The sequence below is a fragment of the Dryas octopetala genome, chromosome 1 (genome assembly GCF_963921425.1).
Source record: "Dryas octopetala chromosome 1, drDryOcto1.1, whole genome shotgun sequence".
In the NCBI taxonomy this organism is placed as follows: Eukaryota; Viridiplantae; Streptophyta; class Magnoliopsida; order Rosales; family Rosaceae; genus Dryas; species Dryas octopetala.
In genome coordinates this window covers 21,261,654-21,282,133 of record NC_141366.1, presented here as the reverse complement: position 1 = coordinate 21,282,133, position 20,480 = coordinate 21,261,654, and the positions used below count along the sequence as shown (strand labels likewise).

Sequence of the window (20,480 nt, the reverse complement as noted above, 5' to 3'; positions counted from 1 at the left end):
AAAAATCTATAGTGAAAAAGAAATGCTGGTTTTAAAATTTCTCTAGTTATAAGTTTATAACTTATAAGCAGCTAATAGAAAAGAAATGAAAAAGACTGAAGAAATGTTGAAAATTAACCTTCGGGCTGCCATCTGTCCACTTTGTCTTGGCTTTCCAACACCTTCAAATCCCCAAAATTTAAACTCCAAAACGGCAACACATCAAACCCTCAATCTCTGAACTCTGTCCCCTCCAAACTCTCTCTCTCTCTTTCGTTCTCTCTCTGAACCCTGAACTCTGAACTCTGAACTCTGAACAGAGTAGTAGTAAATTCGTCAAACCACCATGGGCAAAAATGTAAATTGGAGCTGGAGCTCGGCTCTAATCGGAGCGGGGTCGGCTCTAGCGACGGCGGCTCTTGTAGCCTCCAAGCCCAAGGACCCGACCTTCCACCTCATCTCAATCGACCTCACCTCCTTCAAGTTCAACCTCCCACTCCTCGACGCCGAACTCATCCTGACCGTCCACGTCACCAACCCTAACAGCGTGCCCATCCACTACTCCTCCACCACCATGACCATCCACTACAAGGGCTCGCTCCTCGGCTCAGCCCAGGTCCAGGCCGGCTCGCAGCCGGCCAAGTCCTGCCAGGTGCTCCGGCTCCCGGCTCGGCTCGATGGGCTCCAGCTGGCCCACCACGCCGCCAGCTTCGTCGCCGACATCGCCAAGCGCGAGATGGTGCTTGACGCCGCTGTGGATATTGCGGGTGCGGCTAAGGTTCTGTGGTGGGACCACAAGTTTGTGGTCCACGTGGATAGTCACGTGACCGTCGACCCGGTTTTTTTCGATGTCATAGATCAGGAAAATAAGTCCGAGTTGGAGGTTTTTGTTGATTGAAGTTGGAAATGAGATGTTCTTGCTTCTTGGAACACCCTACTTACAAGTGTTTTTCATTTTTGTTTTTCCATTGATGAATTGATGTGGTTTGCCATTCTGTTCTCAAAAATGCAAAATGTGAATGTAGAACAGTAGGATAAATTATTTTGATTTATGTTAAAGTTTATATACTCAGTGGCCAAAAAAAAAAAAAAAAAAAAACCTATACTCATACATCTAAATTCAAGATTGGAAAATTTATATCCTCGTAGGTGAAGGAATGGTGCAGTTTAATCGCTCAACATTCAAAAATGAAAAATATAAATGTCAAAATAAATTATTATATGTGACTGTAATACTGTTACGTAATATTATTAATTTATATATTATAATATGAATGAACAATTAATTTATAAAATTAGAGTTGAGGGTTTTAAATATTACTAATTGTACATAAATTATAATTCTAATCAAAATTAATCACACTATCACTTAACATTATGATCACAAATAATAATTTCTGGACCAAAAGACCTAGGGTGGTTGTATTCCACAATTTTCAAGATATTTTAATAGATGACTGCTATATACACAATTACATACCACTTTTCTTCTCACCTCACACCTCTTACTACATTCCCATTTCACTTTAGTTTTTATATAATTTCTCACTATACTCCAATACATTTCATATATACCCTCACTACATATGGAAAAACTGAAGAAAAAAAATTAGAATAGCAACCACCCAAGACCAAGACTCGATCCCAGCCCATTGCCTCTAGCCATCCCACAACCACTCTCGCCACCGACAGTTGTACCCCACACATACCGTCAGCGGCTCTTCTCCTCTATAAATATATCTCTCTCCTTTTTCTCTCTTTCTTTCTCACCCTCTCTCTTTCTCCTCTTCTCTCTCTTTCCTTCCCCATCTTTCTCTATCTTCGCATCCCTTTCCAAATGAAAAAGAAGGCCGAAAAGGTCTTTGACCCCCCTTTCGGTCCAGCGGGTTGCAAAGAAAGAGAGATGAGAGAGAGAGAGTTTGTGTGTGTGTGTGTTATACCTACTGGGCGGTGAAGGTGGCGGCGGGATGACAGGAGGTAGGTTGGGGGGGGGGGGGGGGTGTGTGTGTGTTATACCTTGTGTTATACCTACTGGCAATGAAGGTGGCGGCCAGAGCCGTCCCTGAGCAAGGGCACCAGGGGCGACCGCCCAGGGCCCAATTTCAAGGGGGGCCCAAATTTTTTTTAAATTTTATATATATATAGTATATATTATAATATTTAAAATACAAAAAAAAAATATATATATAATTGTTGCTGAGTAGCCTAAGTGTGTTGTTATAAAAAAAAAAAACGTTAAGTGTGTATATATAATTGCTGGTGGTTAGAAATTATAGTTTTTTTTAAGTTGGGTCTAAAGTTATTGGCCCAAAGGTGCATAATCATTGCACATGCATTGGGAAAAAAAAAAAAGTTGAAAGTTGAAATGTTTTTTTTTTCTTAAACAAATATCTTACTCTTTCTCTCTCTCTCTCTCTCTCTCTCTCTCTCTCTCTCTCTCTCTTTCAGGCTTTCAGCTCACCCAGACTAATCCAGTTTCCCAGTCGCCCTCTTCCTCAATCCTCAATTAATTAATTCAATTAAATTGAAGACTTGAAGTTAATCCATTCGATTCTCAACACTTTAGCCTTTAGCTCCCCTCTTCAATCTTCTCTCGAGTCTTAATCTCTTTCTTAGCCCTGTCTTTAGGCATTTTCATTAACTGTTTTGGTCCTTATCTTATTGTAATTGTGTTTTTTAGGTGGTGCATTTTATCACATAGTTGCTCAGATTGTTGAAGAACCTCTTTTTGACAAGTCTAAGGACTGCAACTTTAATTTCTTTTTGTTCAAAGTTTGTATGTTCAAAGGCCGTATAACTTTAATTATTTCTTGTCCAAAGTTTTTTATTCAAAATTTGTATAAAATATCATTTTATTATTTTCTTTTTAATTTTCAAGTAAAAATAAATGAAAAACATGTTTATAGAATTATATATATATTGTACAAATGGCCCATTTCAGATTTTCGCCTCGGGCCTCTAAAATGTCAGGAACGGCACTGGTGGCGGCGGGATGACAGGAGGTAGGGGGAATGGGATCTAGGATCTAGTATGGTTCTTTAAGAATGGCAATGGGCACGGGTGCAGGTGGGTATGCCACATCGATACCCATAACCGAATTTTTTTGTGCCCTCCATACCTGCCCCAATCCCCATATTTTTCAATTCGGGAATTTCCCGTACCCATATCCGCCCTATTAGTTAAATATAAATAGAGTTCTCAAGTAGGATCATAAGCTAGATGAACTTAGGATTGGCAATAAAAGGTAGAGTTTTATTTGGATTTTATTTTTATTTTTTAAAATATTCGATAACATGAATTGACAATAGTACCTCTTAAATTAACAGAAAAATTGACAGAAATGGATGGCAGGTACCACATTGGCACATATTTATAACTTCAGGTGGTAAATTGACAAAAAAAAAAATTTGGGTGGTACGGAAGCACACACCCTATAGTCCAGGTGGTATTTTGGTAAAAAAGCCTTTACATTATGTTTTATTTACATTAGAATAGAATATAATAATTCCTGGCCAAAAAAAGAATAGAATATAATAACGTATGCATATTCTTATAAGAAAAAAAGAATGCAATCATACACATGAATTTACGCCTAAGATTGCAAAGTATCCTGCAATGCAAAAAGTGTGCATTAGTGATTCACATGAGTACACGATGGAGGCTCTGCTTCCAGATTTTCACATTCTATGGCTTAATAAGGTTATAGTTTTTATTTTTGGTTTGAACAATGCCTCTTGTCCTCAATGCTTGGTTTTTGTTTTCTATTACTGTGCTACGGGGTGCAGACAAGTCATTTGGGCGTGACATATATATCAGATGCTCATTAAACTTGGTGGCAATTTTGCAACTTAATTCAACTGGTGTTGGTGTGTGGGTGTGTTCTGTAATTTAGTAAAATATTGTTGTTTCCCTACCCTGACAGAGAATCACTGAACAAGCTGGTGTTGTTTACACACTTGATCCAAAACCAATAGAGGTAATATAGTTTTTACCATATACCAAATTATTTAATTAATAAAGGAATAGAGCAATTTAATTAGACTCTAATATTTAATGAAAATGGAATGTATATATACAATTGGAAAGTATGGTATATCTGTCAAGAAAATATTGAGTAATCTTTGCTTTCGCAGTACAAAGAGCATGAGGGGAGAAGGAGGCTTTGAAGTTATTAAGAAGGCAATTTGGCATGTGAACTATACTATGTTAATGTTAATTAAGGCCCTAAGGGCCAGTTCCACCATATTTACATTATATGGGCATTTCCTTGAATGTAGATGGTTCATACACTGGTAAGATATTATTTTGGTTTATACCATATTATAAATCATTGAATCAAAATTTAATGGTTAATATGACAAAGATTTAGAGCACATACATAACATGTGTCATATTAACCGTTATGATCTTTTAGAAGATATCAAACTTCTTAGTTTAACCAGATGACTCATCTTCATTTTTTTTTTTTTAATAAAGCATCTCATTGCATTAGATCAGCCAAAAGGCAAAGTAAATACAAAAAAAGAGCTCAAAACCTTACAAGAAGGCAAAAGCCTACAGAAGTGGAGCATCAAAGCCCACAGAAATTCCAAGATCTCATCACAGCGGTGTTGAGCAGAAATTATAGCTACCAAACGAAGCCAGTGAGGCGCCGAAGGACTTAGCGAACTTGTCGCATTAGGGTTTACGATCCTACCAACAACTCTAAATCGAGGCCGATAGTAACTCGATCATAGTGGCAGATTGAGTAGTAGTAACCGGTGGAAACATGACCGATACCGGCGAAAATAGTGCCAACCAAATACCTTGAGATGAGCGTTCGAGAAAACCTGGGAGTATCAAAGCACCAAACAAGCCAAAACAAGTGAAAATAAAGAAGAAAAACAAAGCTGCAAAATGCAGTAAGAAAGACTTCCAAAATAGAAGTATGAAAAAACTCTCATTATTGAGGGAGGAGAGTATCCCTGAGTTGGGGGGAGAAGGGGAAGGGAGGGGAGGGGAAGGAAGGCCAGCTCCTCTCACCCTCCTTGGAGTGTGCGATTGTGGGAGGGCTTGAGGAGAGAGAAGAGAGAAAAAGAAGTGGCGGCTAGGGTTACAGATGGTCTCGTTTTTTTGATGACTCATCTTCATTAAAATTGGGTCAATAAACCATGATGGATATGAATATATGATGTAGAGATAGTACACTTACGACTAAAATAAAGAGTCAAAATACTTTTATCATGTTCAGATAAAATACTTTTAGGGAAGGAGGGTTGGTGGAGGATGTCAAAATACTTTTATCTGCCTTCCCTGATGCTTGCTTTGTTTTCGGAAAAAGAGAAGCTAATAGAGTGGCACATGGCCTTGCTCGGCATGCTTTATCATGTCCAGATTTTCAATGTTGGCTTGATAGGTTTCTAGGCCTCCTTGGCTTCCAGAACTATTGTACAATAATTCAGTTATTTGAATAAAAAACAATGTTTTCCTAAAAAAAAAAAAAAAGAGTCGAATATGGAAAAGTTTTAAATGAGAGATTCATGTTATGTGTATGGTATGATTACCCAATTTTAAAGTACAATGTGTTTTATTTACTTAAATAAATTGTAAATTTTATTTTTTTTGTCATTAAATTATAAATTTTACTTAAAATAAAAACACATACTAATATTTAAATAAATTATAATCGTATCATATACATGACACAATTGTCTTACTGAAAAACTCTCTTGCCAGACATTGCTAAGTAAAGAAACAGATGAAGTCCATTTTCTGACCTTCCAAGTTCCAACTTTAAAAAACTAAGAAATACCATTTTCTATTGATCTTTTTGGTATTAATATGGTAATTATGTTCCATTTCTGATTTAAGGGATAAACGTTTGTAGGTTTTAGACATAAAAGCCGTCCCTCTCAAAAACCCAACAACCACTCTACCAGTGGCTTCAAATCCTCCGACACCCAAAAAACATACGCGTAGAAACGATAGTCTAACTGAAGCTAAAGCCGTCCCCAAGCTAAATAACCATAATTATTCAATGCCAACTGTGTTTAATGACTACTTCGCACCAAATGCAACTCTCTCTCTCTCTCTCTCTCACCAACTCTCTCTCTCTTGGTGTTACTTTTCTTGTTCAACGCACCAGAACAAAAACCCAAAGAAAATTAAAAAACATATATTTATTTCAGTTAATGATACTCACGTCCCGCAACGCATTCCTCTACACCCTTCCTTTCCTTTCCTTTCCTTTCAATCCAACTCCCCAAGGACCCCAACTACACCTCTCTTTCTCTGTAAAACCTTCTGCGAGAAGACCAAACCCAAACTCCCTTTTTTCGCATTTGATTTTCTTGTTTTCTTAAAACCAAATATATAAAAAAATCTCGCAAGAATTGTTTTTTATATTTCAAGAAAAGAAAAGAAAAGAAAAGGGTTGCTTTCATTGCCAGCAATGATGACAGAGGTCCTCCATTCTCCTTCCCATTTCTGCTGTTCTCCAAGGACCAGCTCTTCTTCTTCTTCATCTTCTCTCGCTCTTCCTCCTTCTTCTTCTTCAGTGGCTAACTGTGAGGGTGAGGCGAAGGACCGTGACAAGCAGAGAAGGGAACAGGTCTCTCTTCTGGCATTGCTCGTCACCGTTTTCAGGAAATCTTTGATTCCTTGCACGACTACTGATACGAGGGAGCTTTGTGCCATGGAAATCGGCTGGCCAACCAATGTGCAGCACGTGGCCCATGTCACCTTTGATAGATACAATGGGTTCTTGGGTTTGCCTGTGGAGTTCGAGCCTGAAGTCCCCAGGAGGCCTCCTAGTGCAAGGTAACATCTTTTTGAGTCGTCATGAATGTTTGGCTCTGTTTTTGTAAGAAATGTGAATCTGGGCTTTGCATTGTTATGTTATCTTTGGTGTCCTTTGTGTTTACCCAATTGCTGTAAATGAGAAATTCTTGGTTTTTGTTGGTGGGTTCTGCTTGCATTGGTTTATAGCATTGTTGACTGTGTGAATTTGCTGTATACAATAAATGGGTTTTATGCAATGCATTTCTTGATATTGACAAATTGTGAATTTCATGAGTTCAATTAGTGCATTGTGTTTTAAAGTATTGTTCTTTTGCAATGCAATTTTTGAGATTCGAGGTTACGGTGGATTTCTTCTTTTCCCTGTTCTGTTGGTTTGTTTAAACCTAGAAATTGTGAGGGTCCATGCACTGCCTGATATATGTTCTATCAGCTTCCTTGATTTGGCTTAGTCATGGCATGATTAGAAATGCTCTTTCTTTTTTCTTTCATCTAGCAAGGGCAAGCAATGATCAGTCTATGAACCACGTCATTGACAATTGCAAATTTCATCTCATCAGCATCAACACAGATGAATGATATGAAACTTTGAAATTGTACAATCTGCAAGGAACCTCTTTTTAACAAATTGCATCAGCTCAAATATTGTTCCTTAAAACTCAAAGCTTGGTAGTGTTTGTATGCTTCTTTGTATCTAACCTATAGCATGATGACATTTTCCTTTTCTTAAAATAAAAAATCGTGTTTCGTTTAACTATTATAATTTCTGCCTCTCTGTTAATCCCTTGATTTTAATATGCAGTACAACTGTTTTTGGAGTATCCACGGAGTCCATGCAGTTGTCATATGACTCTAGAGGGAACAGTGTGCCAACAATTCTCTTGCTTATGCAAGGACGGTTATATGCTGAAGGAGGCGTGAAGGTATACCATTTTCACTTGTCTCTTTACTATCTATTTTCATATCATGATGCTGATTTCAAATGCTAACATAACTTATGCTATCCTATCCTAATAGTTGGGAATTGGGTAAAACTATAGTTCTGTTTCATATTTTGTTTTTTCTTGTGATATGGGGTGGTTCTGCTTATATGATTTTGGTTAAATATGTTGAGTTTATTGGCCCTGACATTTCCTCAAAATTTTCATTTATGCACTTAGGCTGAAGGGATTTTCAGAATTAATGCAGAAAACAGTCAAGAGGAGTATGTAAGGGCCCAATTAAATAGGGGAGAGGTACCAGAAGGCATTGATATACACTGTTTGGCAGGACTCATCAAGGTATGGAATTAAGATTGAAACCTATTTTATTGCATTATATTTGTCATATGCTTGTTCACTTGAGAATTGAATATGTGAGGTAAGCTGTTCTGAGTGATAATAATGGTACATGGGATGGTATATAGTACTTTCTTTGAAATAACAATTTCCTTTCCAGGATTGTAGAACAATTATGTGCCAAAAGGAGTCTCAAAAAAGTTAAATGTGTATATGAATTTGATGTGTCTTAAACAAATCAGTGGCATTTCCAGACTTCAACTAACGAGTCTAGCTAAGAAAAGAACAAATTCTATGCTTTTCCTTAATTTGTATTGCAAAGTAGATATTAATTTCAAAATCATATTCTTATACTTTATTTTGCACAGCCATTGGTCAATAAATAAATCAAAATCATATTCCTCTATATTCTATAACTAAGGCAATTGCTTTTTGCAAATAACATGTTGTTTACTAGATAACCCTTTTACCCTTGTTGGGAAAATGGGTGTAGTAAGCCTATGGCAAAATTTTACGGATCACTTTTGGTACGTTTTGGGCATTAAAGATTTTTCAAGATGAGTATAGGAACATACTGGAGCTAGTACTTTACTATGTTACAATGTAAAGCAAGGAGTTCAATAGCTAACTCAATTTTGTCAATCCAATATTTTATATCTTTTAAAAGCTTCATACTTTTAATACAGATATCATGTCTATCAAAAGCTATCTGAATGAAGAAACAAAGTAAAAAAGAAATGCCATATGCCATGCTACTGTGCTTTCAAAGCTTTGCATTATCTTAGAAACACCACTGCTGCTGCTTTTGCAATCCACCCCCACCCCTACCACCTTGGTACCTACTCCACCACCTTTCTGATTATCTAATCCCACAACTCTTGACTATTCTAACTCATTGCAATACTACCAGCGCCGTACCATGCCTTTTCTGATAACCTAATCACACAACTCGTTGGATTTTCTAACGCACTTTGCAATACTACTAGATTTTCTTCTTCTTAAGCCAAGAAAGTCAAAACCAAAGACAAAACCACATAGGCTTGTGTCAAAGCACTGAGAAAACTCAATTAAGGCATGACACTAGAAAATGTGCCACAATTGAGCATGAAAGGACATGGGGCATATTGAACAGGATTGTTCTTTTATTGAGGAACACTTGAGCCTCCTTTTTCATTTTTGTAGTTTTCACTGTCACCACTGCTTGTACCTTTTCATCAAGAACGAATGGAAGTGCTTGAAATTGTCCTTGAAGTTTGGGTTGTTGCTGAATCACATGTTCAATTTATGTTTTCTACCAAAATTTTAACTCACCAGAGTCAAGTACCTCTAGCAGGGGTCTAGGGGAGAATGATGAAGATCCTAAAAAGGAATTATTAGTATTTTGAGACTTTTCCCTGATTTAGTGATTTAAGTTAGGGTTGATTTGATTAGGAAGTTAATTAAGGATTTTATTACTGATTTAATTTTATTAGAGAGTTGATTAAGGAATTTGATTTATTGGGATTCTCAAATACACTTATAAATAGGCTATGATGCGACTCTTTTGTGACAAACTTGAATTATAAAATATGGAATTGGCTCCATATTGTTCTTCTCTTCCTCTCTGCTTTCCCCCCATCTCTCTCCTCTTTCTCTCTCTCCCTCTGCTAGTTCTCTCTATTCACCTTCTCCCTGTTGGTTGTGCATGGCCAAGTTTATTATTCTCTTTGCTAGGAAACCTAAAGGACACTTTCTTGGGCTCAAACCTAGGAAGGGCCCTTGGAAGATGAATTTACTACCAGGCTGCCCCCATAAGGGACGATGACCAAGTTAATTCATGATACCACCTATTAATGAGCAAGAATAAAGCCATAAGGATATGATAACAGTGTTACTTAGCCAATTTAAAATAACCATTGAACTTATACTCTTAATGAATTTCATTAAATTTTGTTTATTATTTGGTGGTTGTTTATTAAGATCCATAATTTAGTTTGTAAAGCCAAAACTTTTTAGTTCTCAAATGTTCTTTTTCCTTCATTTGCACAGAATTTTTTATCACTACATTTGATCATGTAAATTGTATTATTTTTTACAAGTCAAGCTTTGTTGCGTCACCTTTTCTATGGTGAACATATCTGGAGGATTTTCTTATGAAGCCTATTCTGGATTTTAGTGAACATTCTTATGGGTTTCCTTGACTTGAATGTTCATCTTTATTTCTTTTATCATGGTTGTGAGTCCCATGTGTTTGCATCCATGATCCATGTGTATGCCTCATCTTGTACCATCTTCATTATTGATACATTTACTTGATGTATAATTTGGTTATTTAGGCTTGGTTTAGGGAACTTCCTGTTGGGCTTCTGGATTCTCTATCACCTGAGCAGGTAATGCAATGCCAGACAGAAGATCACTGTTGCAAGCTTGTGAGGCTTCTACCCCCTACTGAAGTTGCTCTACTGGACTGGGCCATCAACCTTATGGCTGACGTTGTTCAGCATGAACATCTTAACAAAATGAATGCACGCAACATAGCCATGGTTTTTGCACCAAACATGACTCAGGTGTGTTTGTATAGTTTAAATTTTCTGTTTTTTTTGTTTTTTTTTTCCTTTTTTTCCCCTTAAGAGTGCATAAGACATACCCATATTAGTGGCAAGCATAATTGATATTTCTTCTGAAAGATCACATGTGGAATTTGTAATAATTAAATCTATTCATATTGTTTCATAAAGGATGATTTGTAGACATGTTTTTTGCTGAATGTATGAGTCCGCGTTATTATTGTTTATTTAGTTTAGGATTTTTTTAATTTCCAGTGAAGGTCTCATTTTCTTTGTGTTCAAAGTATTGATGTTACTATGTTACATACTGGATACTGTATTTTGTGCCATATGCCATACAATGGAATAAAGCATCAATGAGAGACGGTACCCCCACTTCCCACCCCCTCTGGTTTGGGAACTTGCAGTTTGCACCCATGGAAAAGTCAGTAAATGATTTTTGACCATTTTTACTATCATGTAATTTTTTATGCTTTGTTAAAAAAAAAAAAGGGTTGATAGCAATGGGCCAGTGAGGATCACAGATTAGTCAATGGTTGGAGCATCGACAGATTTTGACTGATTTTTGGTTTCAGATGGCAGATCCTTTGACTGCATTGATGTATGCTGTCCAAGTGATGAACTTCCTCAAAACACTTATATTGAAGACACTGAGAGAAAGGAAGGACTCTGTGGTAGAGCCTACTGTGTGCTGTGTAGAACCTTCTGATGAGAATGGACGCCAGAGCCCTGCACAGTCCTGCAGGGAAGATATTGTCAAAGATAATGAAGAGAGAGAGCAATTGTTGATTACTGATGAAATTCGGTTAGGAAATTCCTCCAACCCTAACCAAGTGAATAACTTAATCGACAGAGAGGCTGGCAATTCGATGAGCTTGGTTGAGAAGCTAAATCCTGATGACAAAATGGGATCTAAAAGAATAAGCGATCAGCAACCTGGAACAGGGCCTGTTGAGAAGACTAGGGGCATGAGCAATCTGAGTCGCATAGGGTCAACGGTGGAGCTGACCGAAGCCTGGCGGTGAAGGAAGCTTAACCCACTTTGGGCTTTTAACTGATTCTATGACATTGTCTCAATGTAAAGTTTGATTTACAATATTGTGAGAAGAGTTTGTGAATTGTTCATGTATATGTTTTCTGTCTTGCTGGGTGATTTGCTTAACCTTTTCTTATTTCATGGATGAAACTTTGGATAGTATCACTAACATTGTTACTGGAGTTCCATTGGTGTGGTTTCTGAATTCTAATATAGTATGTGATTATGTTTGATTACACATTCATTTTACTTTAAAGTGGTTGATATTATCCCCTCCAGGACCCGAACTTTTTGTTTCAGAGGGTGAATCCATCAAACTTTTCTCATTTGATCAATGGAAACTGATTTCTGGAACCCCTTTCTTCACCTTCAGAAACTATGCCAGTTGCCAGAACATGTATTATGGCATTGACATCATCTATCATAATATCATTCACAATCAATGATAAGATAAATGAGAAAATCTGGATATATTCTTCAAATTAATGTGAAAATTTGAGTTGTATCCAATGTGTAATTGAGCAATGGGACCACAAATAGATGAGAAATTATTATATGTGCAGTCACATGTAAGTTTTCTTGCAATATGTATGTATGTGCATCATATAAAGTAAGTTTCATGTACAATAAGTGCATCATATAAAGTAAGTTTCATGTACATATTGTACTACGAAAGTTATATATGACCATCACATATAATAATTTTTCTAAACGATGCGGACAGTCCTGCTAACTACTGCTAGTAAAGAATAAACATCAGTACATCAGAACTCACAAGAAAAGAAAATCATACCCAATAATATATAAAAAATCTAACTGATTAAGGAAGTCTATAGAACATTAATAATGACTAGTTTGTAGAGTGGTCTGCATCAGTGGCCTGTAATCTGTATATGGTGTCTATGTTTAGATGAGCCATCAATATTGCGTGATGGGAGCCAACCATTGTCCTAAAAAGAAGTGGCTATTGAAAGAAGGGAAGGAACCAACCATTGGAATATTCCTCATCTCGCTTGCAACAAAATTTAGAGGAATGGAAGACAATCACCAGTACTTGGCTGTGACAATCACCAAGGGCGGACCCAGAAATTTTGGAAATGAGGGGCTAGTTATAATATTACCCTAAAGCTTAATGGCAATTTTTTTTTTTTTTTGTGTGCTTCTTAGTACAATTATACTATAGTTTTCTTAAAACTAAAGATCTAAATAAAATCTTATAACACAAACCCCATTTTAGTACACTTTAACATAAATAAATATATACTAGTTAAAAATATACAATAATACAACAAGAAAAAAGAAACACACTGTCTTTAGTTTGATGCAAATTGTAGAATATATTTAGTACAATATTAATTTCAAGAAGTTGGCTAACTAATTATTAATTGGCTTGGCTATACATATACTTTTGGGCTACAACACAAATAATACTTAGGTCCACAAGAGCTACCTGGGCTACAACCCATGGTGGCCCAAGTGTGGTATCCACCCATGAGTGTGACTCGTGACTCACTCACCTAAAATGACTAGTAGTAAGGGCCTGGGTAGGGCTGTCATTTGATTTGATTTCTACCAAATCGATCGATTATTGATTGAAATTTGTTGGTTTCGTAAACGATTTTCACAATACGAAAATCAAAAATTTGAAATTGAAAAATTATGAAAAAAGTTGGTAAACCGACCATTTATTGAAAAAATTGAATAGATTATTACTGAGAAAATCAAAATATTTATCAAAAAAATTGAAAAAATTACCGAAATTTAGTGATATATATACTTATATAATACTATTATGTTAATAGTACTATAAATATTAAACTACTAATATTATAAACAACTATAGGAGAATAAATGTATAATGTTATCATATTAATATTATCATAAGTTTGGGTTAAAATATAGAGTCATTCTATAATAAAGTAAAGGTTATCATTTTGAGGAAAATAAGAACATCATTGTTAAGTAAGTAATATATATATATATATATCATACATAGTATTCATATTTATCGGTATATAATTATATATACATACGAAATTATTAGGATATGTTCTAATATATATTATAAACTATTTGTATTAGTATATATTCTTTGAAATAATAATATTAACATTGTTGCTATTAATACTAGTACTATACTAAACTACCAATACTACTCGTGAAAATATATATCTATAAATTATTATATGTTATGCATCATATTTAATTAAATTGCAATTTACATTGGTATATAATTAGTATTATTCTAATTAAACCGAAAATAAACCAAATATATATTGAAAATAAAATGAAACTAAATTGAAAATGAACAAAAAGTATTAGATACCAAAATTATCGAAATCAAACAAAAAACTAAAGTTTACCAAAACTTACCGAACAAAAAAAATACCGAAACCGAAAGTGTAAGTTTTTATGATTTTGAATTGGCTTTTCCTTCCCACAATCAATGTATTTATTTTTAATTAGGCTTAATTATCGATTTACCACCCAAAACTGTAACTCATTCCCACTTTACCACCTAAAAGTTTTTTTGTCCCAGATTACCACCTGTAACTTACATCCATGTCCCATTTTACCTTGTTCCGTCAACAATTCCGTTAATGCTGACGATCTGGCCGTTAATGCTGACGTGGCGCGCTAGATGTGCGCCACGTGTCACATCCTTTTTTTTTCGCATTTTTTTATTTTTTTATTTTTATAAACTTTGAAAATTAATTAAAAATAGCTCCGAACTCAGAAAAATACATCAAAAATTCCTACGGACTCCTCTTGACCAGCACTAATTTACTATAAGGTTAAATTACCAATTTGCCCTCTAAAAATTTTCAAAAAAAAATTAGAAAGTCCAAATTTATTTCTAAAAAATTAAAATAAAATTTCCTCTATTAAATAAATTCTAGAAAAAATTCTAGAATTTTCGTAATCTCTTGGACAAATTCTCAAAAATATTTTGAAAAATTACCAAAAGCTTGTTTTAGAGAATTATTTCGAGACTTTACAGAAATTTTAGAATTTTTCTAGAATTTATTTTATAGAGAATTTTATTTTTCTCTAAGACCGAGAGGTCTTTTGGGTAGCAAGTGTTCACGAGAAAGGTATTGTTAGTTTATAGAAGACTAACGGTGCAGACCTCATATTTTTTGGAGTTCGGGAGATTATTCTATGAATTTTTAAAGAGTTTAGAGTATTTTAATTTTCTAGAAATAAATTTGGACTTTCCAAATTTTTTGGAAATTTTTAGAGGGAAAATTAGCATTTTGACCCCATAGTAAATTAGTACTAGTTAAGACAAGTCGGTAGGAATTTTCCGTGTATTTTTCTAAGTTCGGAGCTATTTTTAATTAATTTTCAAAGTTTATAAAAATAGAAAAATCAAAAAAATCAAAAAATACAAAAAAGATGTGACACGTGGCGCATATCCAGCGCGCCACGTCAGCATTAACGGAATTGTTGACGGAACAAGGTAAAATGGGACACGGATGTAAGTTACAGGTGGTAATCTGGGATAAAAAAACTTTCAGGTGGTAAAGTGAGAATGAGTTACAATTTTGGGTGGTAAATCGATAATTAAGCCTTTTAATTATTCACTCACAAACTCTAGGCTGGAATTAAGGTTAAGAACACTTGCGATGAAGAAATTAAGATTGAAGTTGCAATGCAAAAGGCTCTAAGGTATAATACATTTCATGCATTTCACGAAATCAGTTTTGTGTCTGTTTGACTAGCCACTCACTGATCATAAGGACAGTTTTTTTCACACGTGCACTGCACATGCATTTTCATCACTTAAATGATTATTGACACTTCAAAGCTAATTTCGTGAATTGGCTTGTAAAGCCCATTTCTTTTTCAGCTCATTACATGTGTTAAATTGTGCTGAAGTTGGACCAGTCATACAATGTCATATCTGCAAGCTCAGCTTTTTTTAATAAGTCATGTGACGTGCACATGTTCTCACTCACATGTTTTTAATACATCTCACATGCACTATTCATCATCCTCTTCACACACTCACGCACACAATTGAAGACACTCACACAGCTGAAATTCTTTCTGCTCAATGTTATCTTTTCTCCACATCATCATTCTTATCAACAACCAATCTAGAATTCTATTTTTGGATATTTCATTTGCTATTATTTTGTTTTTAGCTTAAACCAAGCGGAATCCTCCACGTATCCAAGAATTGGTGAGATTGGTTTTGATCAAAACATTGGGTACGACACACACTTCTCCTCACCTCTTTTATTTCTGAATTTATGCCTTGGGCATTTTTAGAGAGAGTATGTTTTTGATATACTAGTAAGGAAAAATCATTTTTTTCTTATGAAAGTTGTTTTCTCAAATTTGGGTTTTTGTTTCTAAAATCTGAGTAGGTTTTGAGTGTTCTTTATCTTTATCAAACACTCATATAGATTTTAGATTTTGGATTCTTCATCAACTTCTCCAAGTTTTGTAACTTGAGGGAGCTTATTTTTAAAGAATCCATACTTGCATTTCATAGCATTATCATTGGAATTCACTTGCTTGGTTGCGATCGGTGCCGTGTGTTGAAGAGCTCAAGGAGGAGCTGCCAATGACATGAATGACTGATTGCTAGCTTCAAGGTGTTTGCACAAGGATACACAATAGTAAGAAGCTGCCACTTACTATTTGGACTAGAGTAATTGAGCTTGTTGTGTGATTGCTTGTATTGAAACTCTTGATAGTGGATTGCTTGGTCAACTGAAAAAGACCTTCTGTTTTTTAACCGTTAGTGGTTTTTCTAGGTGAACAATTTTGTGTCTTGTTCGTTGTTTATTTCCATTGTGTTGCTTATTATTAATCTGGAAATTCTATAACAAGATCACACAATCTACTTTAGCATGTTAACTTAACCTTTTGAATGCTAAATGAAAGTTTGAAAATCTGCTCACACACCACTTTAGTTGTTGATAGCACTGTGATGCCTACACTGATTAATCCTTTGAGTGCATAGGTTGTCACTTAATCCTTGTTTGTGTTTGATTTGTGTTGATTGCAAAATTTGTATTTTGTTTTTTGTTTTCGAGTGTCAATTTGTAGCTTCAGATTATTGCTTGTTTGATTGGTCGCTAGGTGCACGAGTAGAATACTTTTTGTTGTGGTCAATTAATCAAAAATTGGGTCTCATCATTGATCGTGTGTCTAATCAGGTTAATTAGGCAAATAAACCACCTAATACCAACCTTCAGAAAGATACCAAAATAAAAAAAATACCGAAATTTTTTGTTTCATTTTTAAGCCCCTGACCGATCCAAACCGACTGCTGGATAGCCCTAGCCCTGGGTTTCCCGTACCAAAGAAAAAAAAAATTTTAACATAGACATTTGGATTAATTACACTACACTACACATCCTAACATTATAGGTTTGTATTTCAATTCTTGCCTTTGTTAGTTTGACTGTTCTTTCGAGGCATTATTTGCTTACGTGAAAGTTATAAGACCCATATATATTTCCTTATGTGGCAAGTGTCTACTATGGTTTATGTGGGGACATGTGCCATGTGAGATGACACGCATGGATAATTTGGGCGGGAAATGGATATATATTTGATTTTACGAAAAATGTCCTTAACAAAAATCAGGTTGTACGCCTCGTCATATGCGACGTAAGAAAATATGTGGGCACCATGGCTTCCAAGCAAGCAAATAACGATTTAAAATTACGGTCAAACACAGTTAAACTAACGAAAGGTAGAAATTGAAAGACAAATTTAACTTTAGGGTATACATTGTAGAGTTTTGAAGGTTAGGGTGCAAAGTGTAATTAATCCTAAACTTTTTTTCTTTACATAAAATCAAATCTAATTAGACATTTATAGAATGGCCATTACCTTTTATCAAAATGGCTAGTATGAGAGACTAATTATGAGAGATTGTGAGGGACTGTTTTATTAGGAGCCCTTAGATTAATCTAATGACACATCTTTAAGCTCACTCATACTTGTTTTATATTCAATAACCTATTTTCAATTACTAACCCTTGAAAAAAAAAAAAAATCTTCACCCAAACCAAGTTTATCTCTCGTCCCATTTTTGACCCCATCCGCCAACAGGTTCACCCACACCCTTCTAGGATATAGAATGAGGCTTGTGAAAACTGCATGTTAGGTTTTAATTATGAGAATTTGGAAAAATCTCATAATTAAAATCTAACATAAAGCCGACAAACTAGTCATGTGCCATTTGATTTATCTAATGGCACTTATAAAACTTTCCCTCATAAAGCCATAATTAGTCCCTTATATTAGCCAGACTCTACCTTTTATTACCTTTTTTTTTTTCGTCTATGTCCTTTTCTTTCTTTTCTTTTTTGGTTATTAACACATTAGACATATATAGTTGATTTGGAGGCTAACAATATCGGACTATCCTTTATGTCAAGTTAAGAGAAGGCCCAAAGGTAGAGAAAGTGAGAAGGAAAAAAGAAAAGGGGAGCCGATGGTAGAGTAGGACTGTCGCCGAAAAGGGAAAACGATAAAAGTGGGCAAGGGGATTTTGAAAAAATCCTAGAGTTAAAACCTAACATAAAACCGACAAATTATGTGTCATTTGATTTATCTAATGGCTCCTATAAAACTGTCCCTCACAAAGTCATAATTAGTCCCTCATATTAGCCAGACTCTACTTTTTATTCCATTTTTTTCTGTCTTTGTCCTTTTCTTTTGTTTCTTTTTTGGTCATTAACACTGATTAGACATATATAGTTGATTTGGAGGCTGACAATATCAGATTATCCTTTTTGTCAAGTTAAGAGAGGGCCCAAAGGTAGAGAAAGTGAGAAGGAAAAAGGGAGAGGGGAGCTGGTGGTAGAGTGGGATCTCTGATGAAAAAGGATAACGATAAAGGTGAGCAAAGGGATTTTGAAAAAATCCTAGAGTTAAAACTTCACATAAAGCCGACAAACTATGTATCATTTGATTCATCTAATGGCTCTTATAAAATTGTCCCTTAGAAAGTCATAATTAGTCTCTCATATTAGCCAGACTCTACCTTTTATTTCATTTTTTTTCATCTTTGTCCTTTTCTTTTGTTTCTTTTTCAATCATTAACACTTATTAGACATATATAGTTGATTAGTTTGGAGACTGATCATATCAAACTATCCTTTCTGTCAAGTTAAAAGGGGGCCCAAAGGTAGATAAAACAAAAAGGAAAAAGGGAGAGGGGAGCCAGTAGTTGAGTGGGACCGCCACCGAAAAAGGATCACGACAAGGGTGGGCAAGGGGGTAGGGTTGCGTTAGGGAATTTAATTCACTTCAAAGATAAAGTATGAATTTTTTTCATGGGGTTAACTAAGTGTATTTAGAATTTATCATTCCAGTAATTTATGGAATTTCATTATCCTCACCTAAGATATATGAAATTACAACATTAATTTTTTTTTTTTTTTGCACACATTTAACATAGCATTAAGGGACCTTCTCAAAAAAAAAAAAAAATAGCATTAAGTGATAAAGTTTGATTGTAAAAAAATTCTATTAATACATAATAAAGGTCAATATATGAATTGACATTTTTATACTCAAGTACATGTTTCATCATGTTGATTTAACATAAAAACTTTATTAGAGATATTCTTAAGTTGCATTTGAATATGGGAATTTAAATTAATAGAGTTGGATATGAATTTTTAGTGGAAAATTTTTAATTAGAGTTTTTTTCTTCTTGATTTTTGAGGAATAGTGAATTTCAATACTAAAAACTAGGGCTGGGTTCAATACGACAATGGTCGAAATGGCCCAAGGCTCACCAATGCCAACATTTTTGGTATAACCGTAATTGTCGGTCGGGTTCGGTTGAAATGGGCCCATTCCGACCATGATAATGGACCATTGTATAGGCTATAAAGCCATTTATTTGGGTTTCTGGGTAAGTTTTAGGCCTTTTTTTTTTTGGACCAATGTCAATCAAATCAACCCTAACATGCTAAAGAAACATAATCAAGCATTAGATTAGGGTTAGAATTAAGGATTAGAAGTGTAAATTAGAAATTTGAACCTTGGCAGTTAAGCTCGCGTGTGTTGGGCTTTGGGTGATTGAAAGTGTGGGTCTTCTAGCGAACTGAAGTCGTGAACGATGCGATTTAGCCCCAAAATAAGACAGATCAAAAGTGAGAGGGATTATTTGGAGATTGAAGAAGAGATCTCAGAGATCGTAGAAAGAGCAGAGAGAGAAGAGAGAAAAGATAGAGAAGGGGAGAAGATAGGAGGCTGAGATGAGAGAGATGTGGTGGTGGTGGTGGCGTCTGGTTCTGGTGGTCTGAGAGAAGAGAAGATGATAAGGTCGCGAAGAGAGAGAAGAGAGAAAAGAGAGAAGATAGACTGAGATAGATGAGAGTGTGTGTGATCGAAATAGGGTTAGGGTATTTTTTTAGGGATCTGGTAGTGTAGGGTGCATGATAAAGATCATGCACCCTCCATCTAATGGCCAAAATTTTATTGTTAATTAAAAAATAATAAATACATATATCGGTCGGGTCGATTTATCGACGGTTTGGATGAAGAAATCTAGACATTCATTCCAAAACCAAATGGCAATATGAGAAGTAATCTAAACCCTTATAAGCCACTAGCAAGGCCCTCACATTTTCAATGTAGGATTTTTCTCAACACGTCTCCACACGTGTGGCTTCATTTAAGCCTAACACGTTGACAATGTAATTAGGTGACGTGAGAGCACGTGTGACTGTTAGGCGCATCACATGAATAACATGCTCTGATACCATGAAGAAATCTAGGCATTCATCCCAAAACCAATTAGCAATAGGAAGAGTAGCAGCTCAAACCCTTATAAGTCACTAGCAAGACCCTCACATTTTCAATGTGGTATTTCTCTTAACA

General features: G+C 35.3%; 2 protein-coding genes across 2 annotated transcripts; both read left to right on the top strand.

Annotated features, from left to right (window-relative positions):
* The first annotated feature begins 133 nt into the window (after nt 1–133).
* Nucleotides 134–942, top strand: LOC147299074 (Late embryogenesis abundant (LEA) hydroxyproline-rich glycoprotein family). The gene has a single exon (XM_086239453.1). It carries the CDS (start codon nt 326–328, stop codon nt 875–877), a length of 552 nt encoding a protein of 183 aa, XP_086095579.1. The 5' UTR covers nt 134–325; the 3' UTR covers nt 878–942.
* A 5,208-nt stretch (nt 943–6,150) lies between these two features.
* LOC147299073 (Rho GTPase activating protein with PAK-box/P21-Rho-binding domain-containing protein) lies at nt 6,151–11,848 on the top strand. The gene is made up of 5 exons (XM_086239442.1): nt 6,151–6,777; nt 7,559–7,679; nt 7,917–8,036; nt 10,349–10,579; nt 11,155–11,848. The coding sequence occupies exons 1-5, from the start codon at nt 6,410–6,412 to the stop codon at nt 11,602–11,604; spliced, it is 1,290 nt and encodes a 429-aa protein (XP_086095568.1). The 5' UTR covers nt 6,151–6,409; the 3' UTR covers nt 11,605–11,848.
* The last annotated feature ends 8,632 nt before the right edge of the window (nt 11,849–20,480 follow it).

Coding starts and splice junctions, on each gene's coding strand:
- LOC147299074 (XM_086239453.1), top strand. CDS start 326: ATGGGCAAAAATGTAAATTGGAGCTGGAGCTCGGCTCTAATCGGAGCG.
- LOC147299073 (XM_086239442.1), top strand. CDS start 6,410: ATGATGACAGAGGTCCTCCATTCTCCTTCCCATTTCTGCTGTTCTCCA. Junction 6,778..7,558: donor AGGAGGCCTCCTAGTGCAAG/GTAACATCTTTT, acceptor TTTAATATGCAG/TACAACTGTTTTTGGAGTAT. Junction 7,680..7,916: donor ATGCTGAAGGAGGCGTGAAG/GTATACCATTTT, acceptor TTATGCACTTAG/GCTGAAGGGATTTTCAGAAT.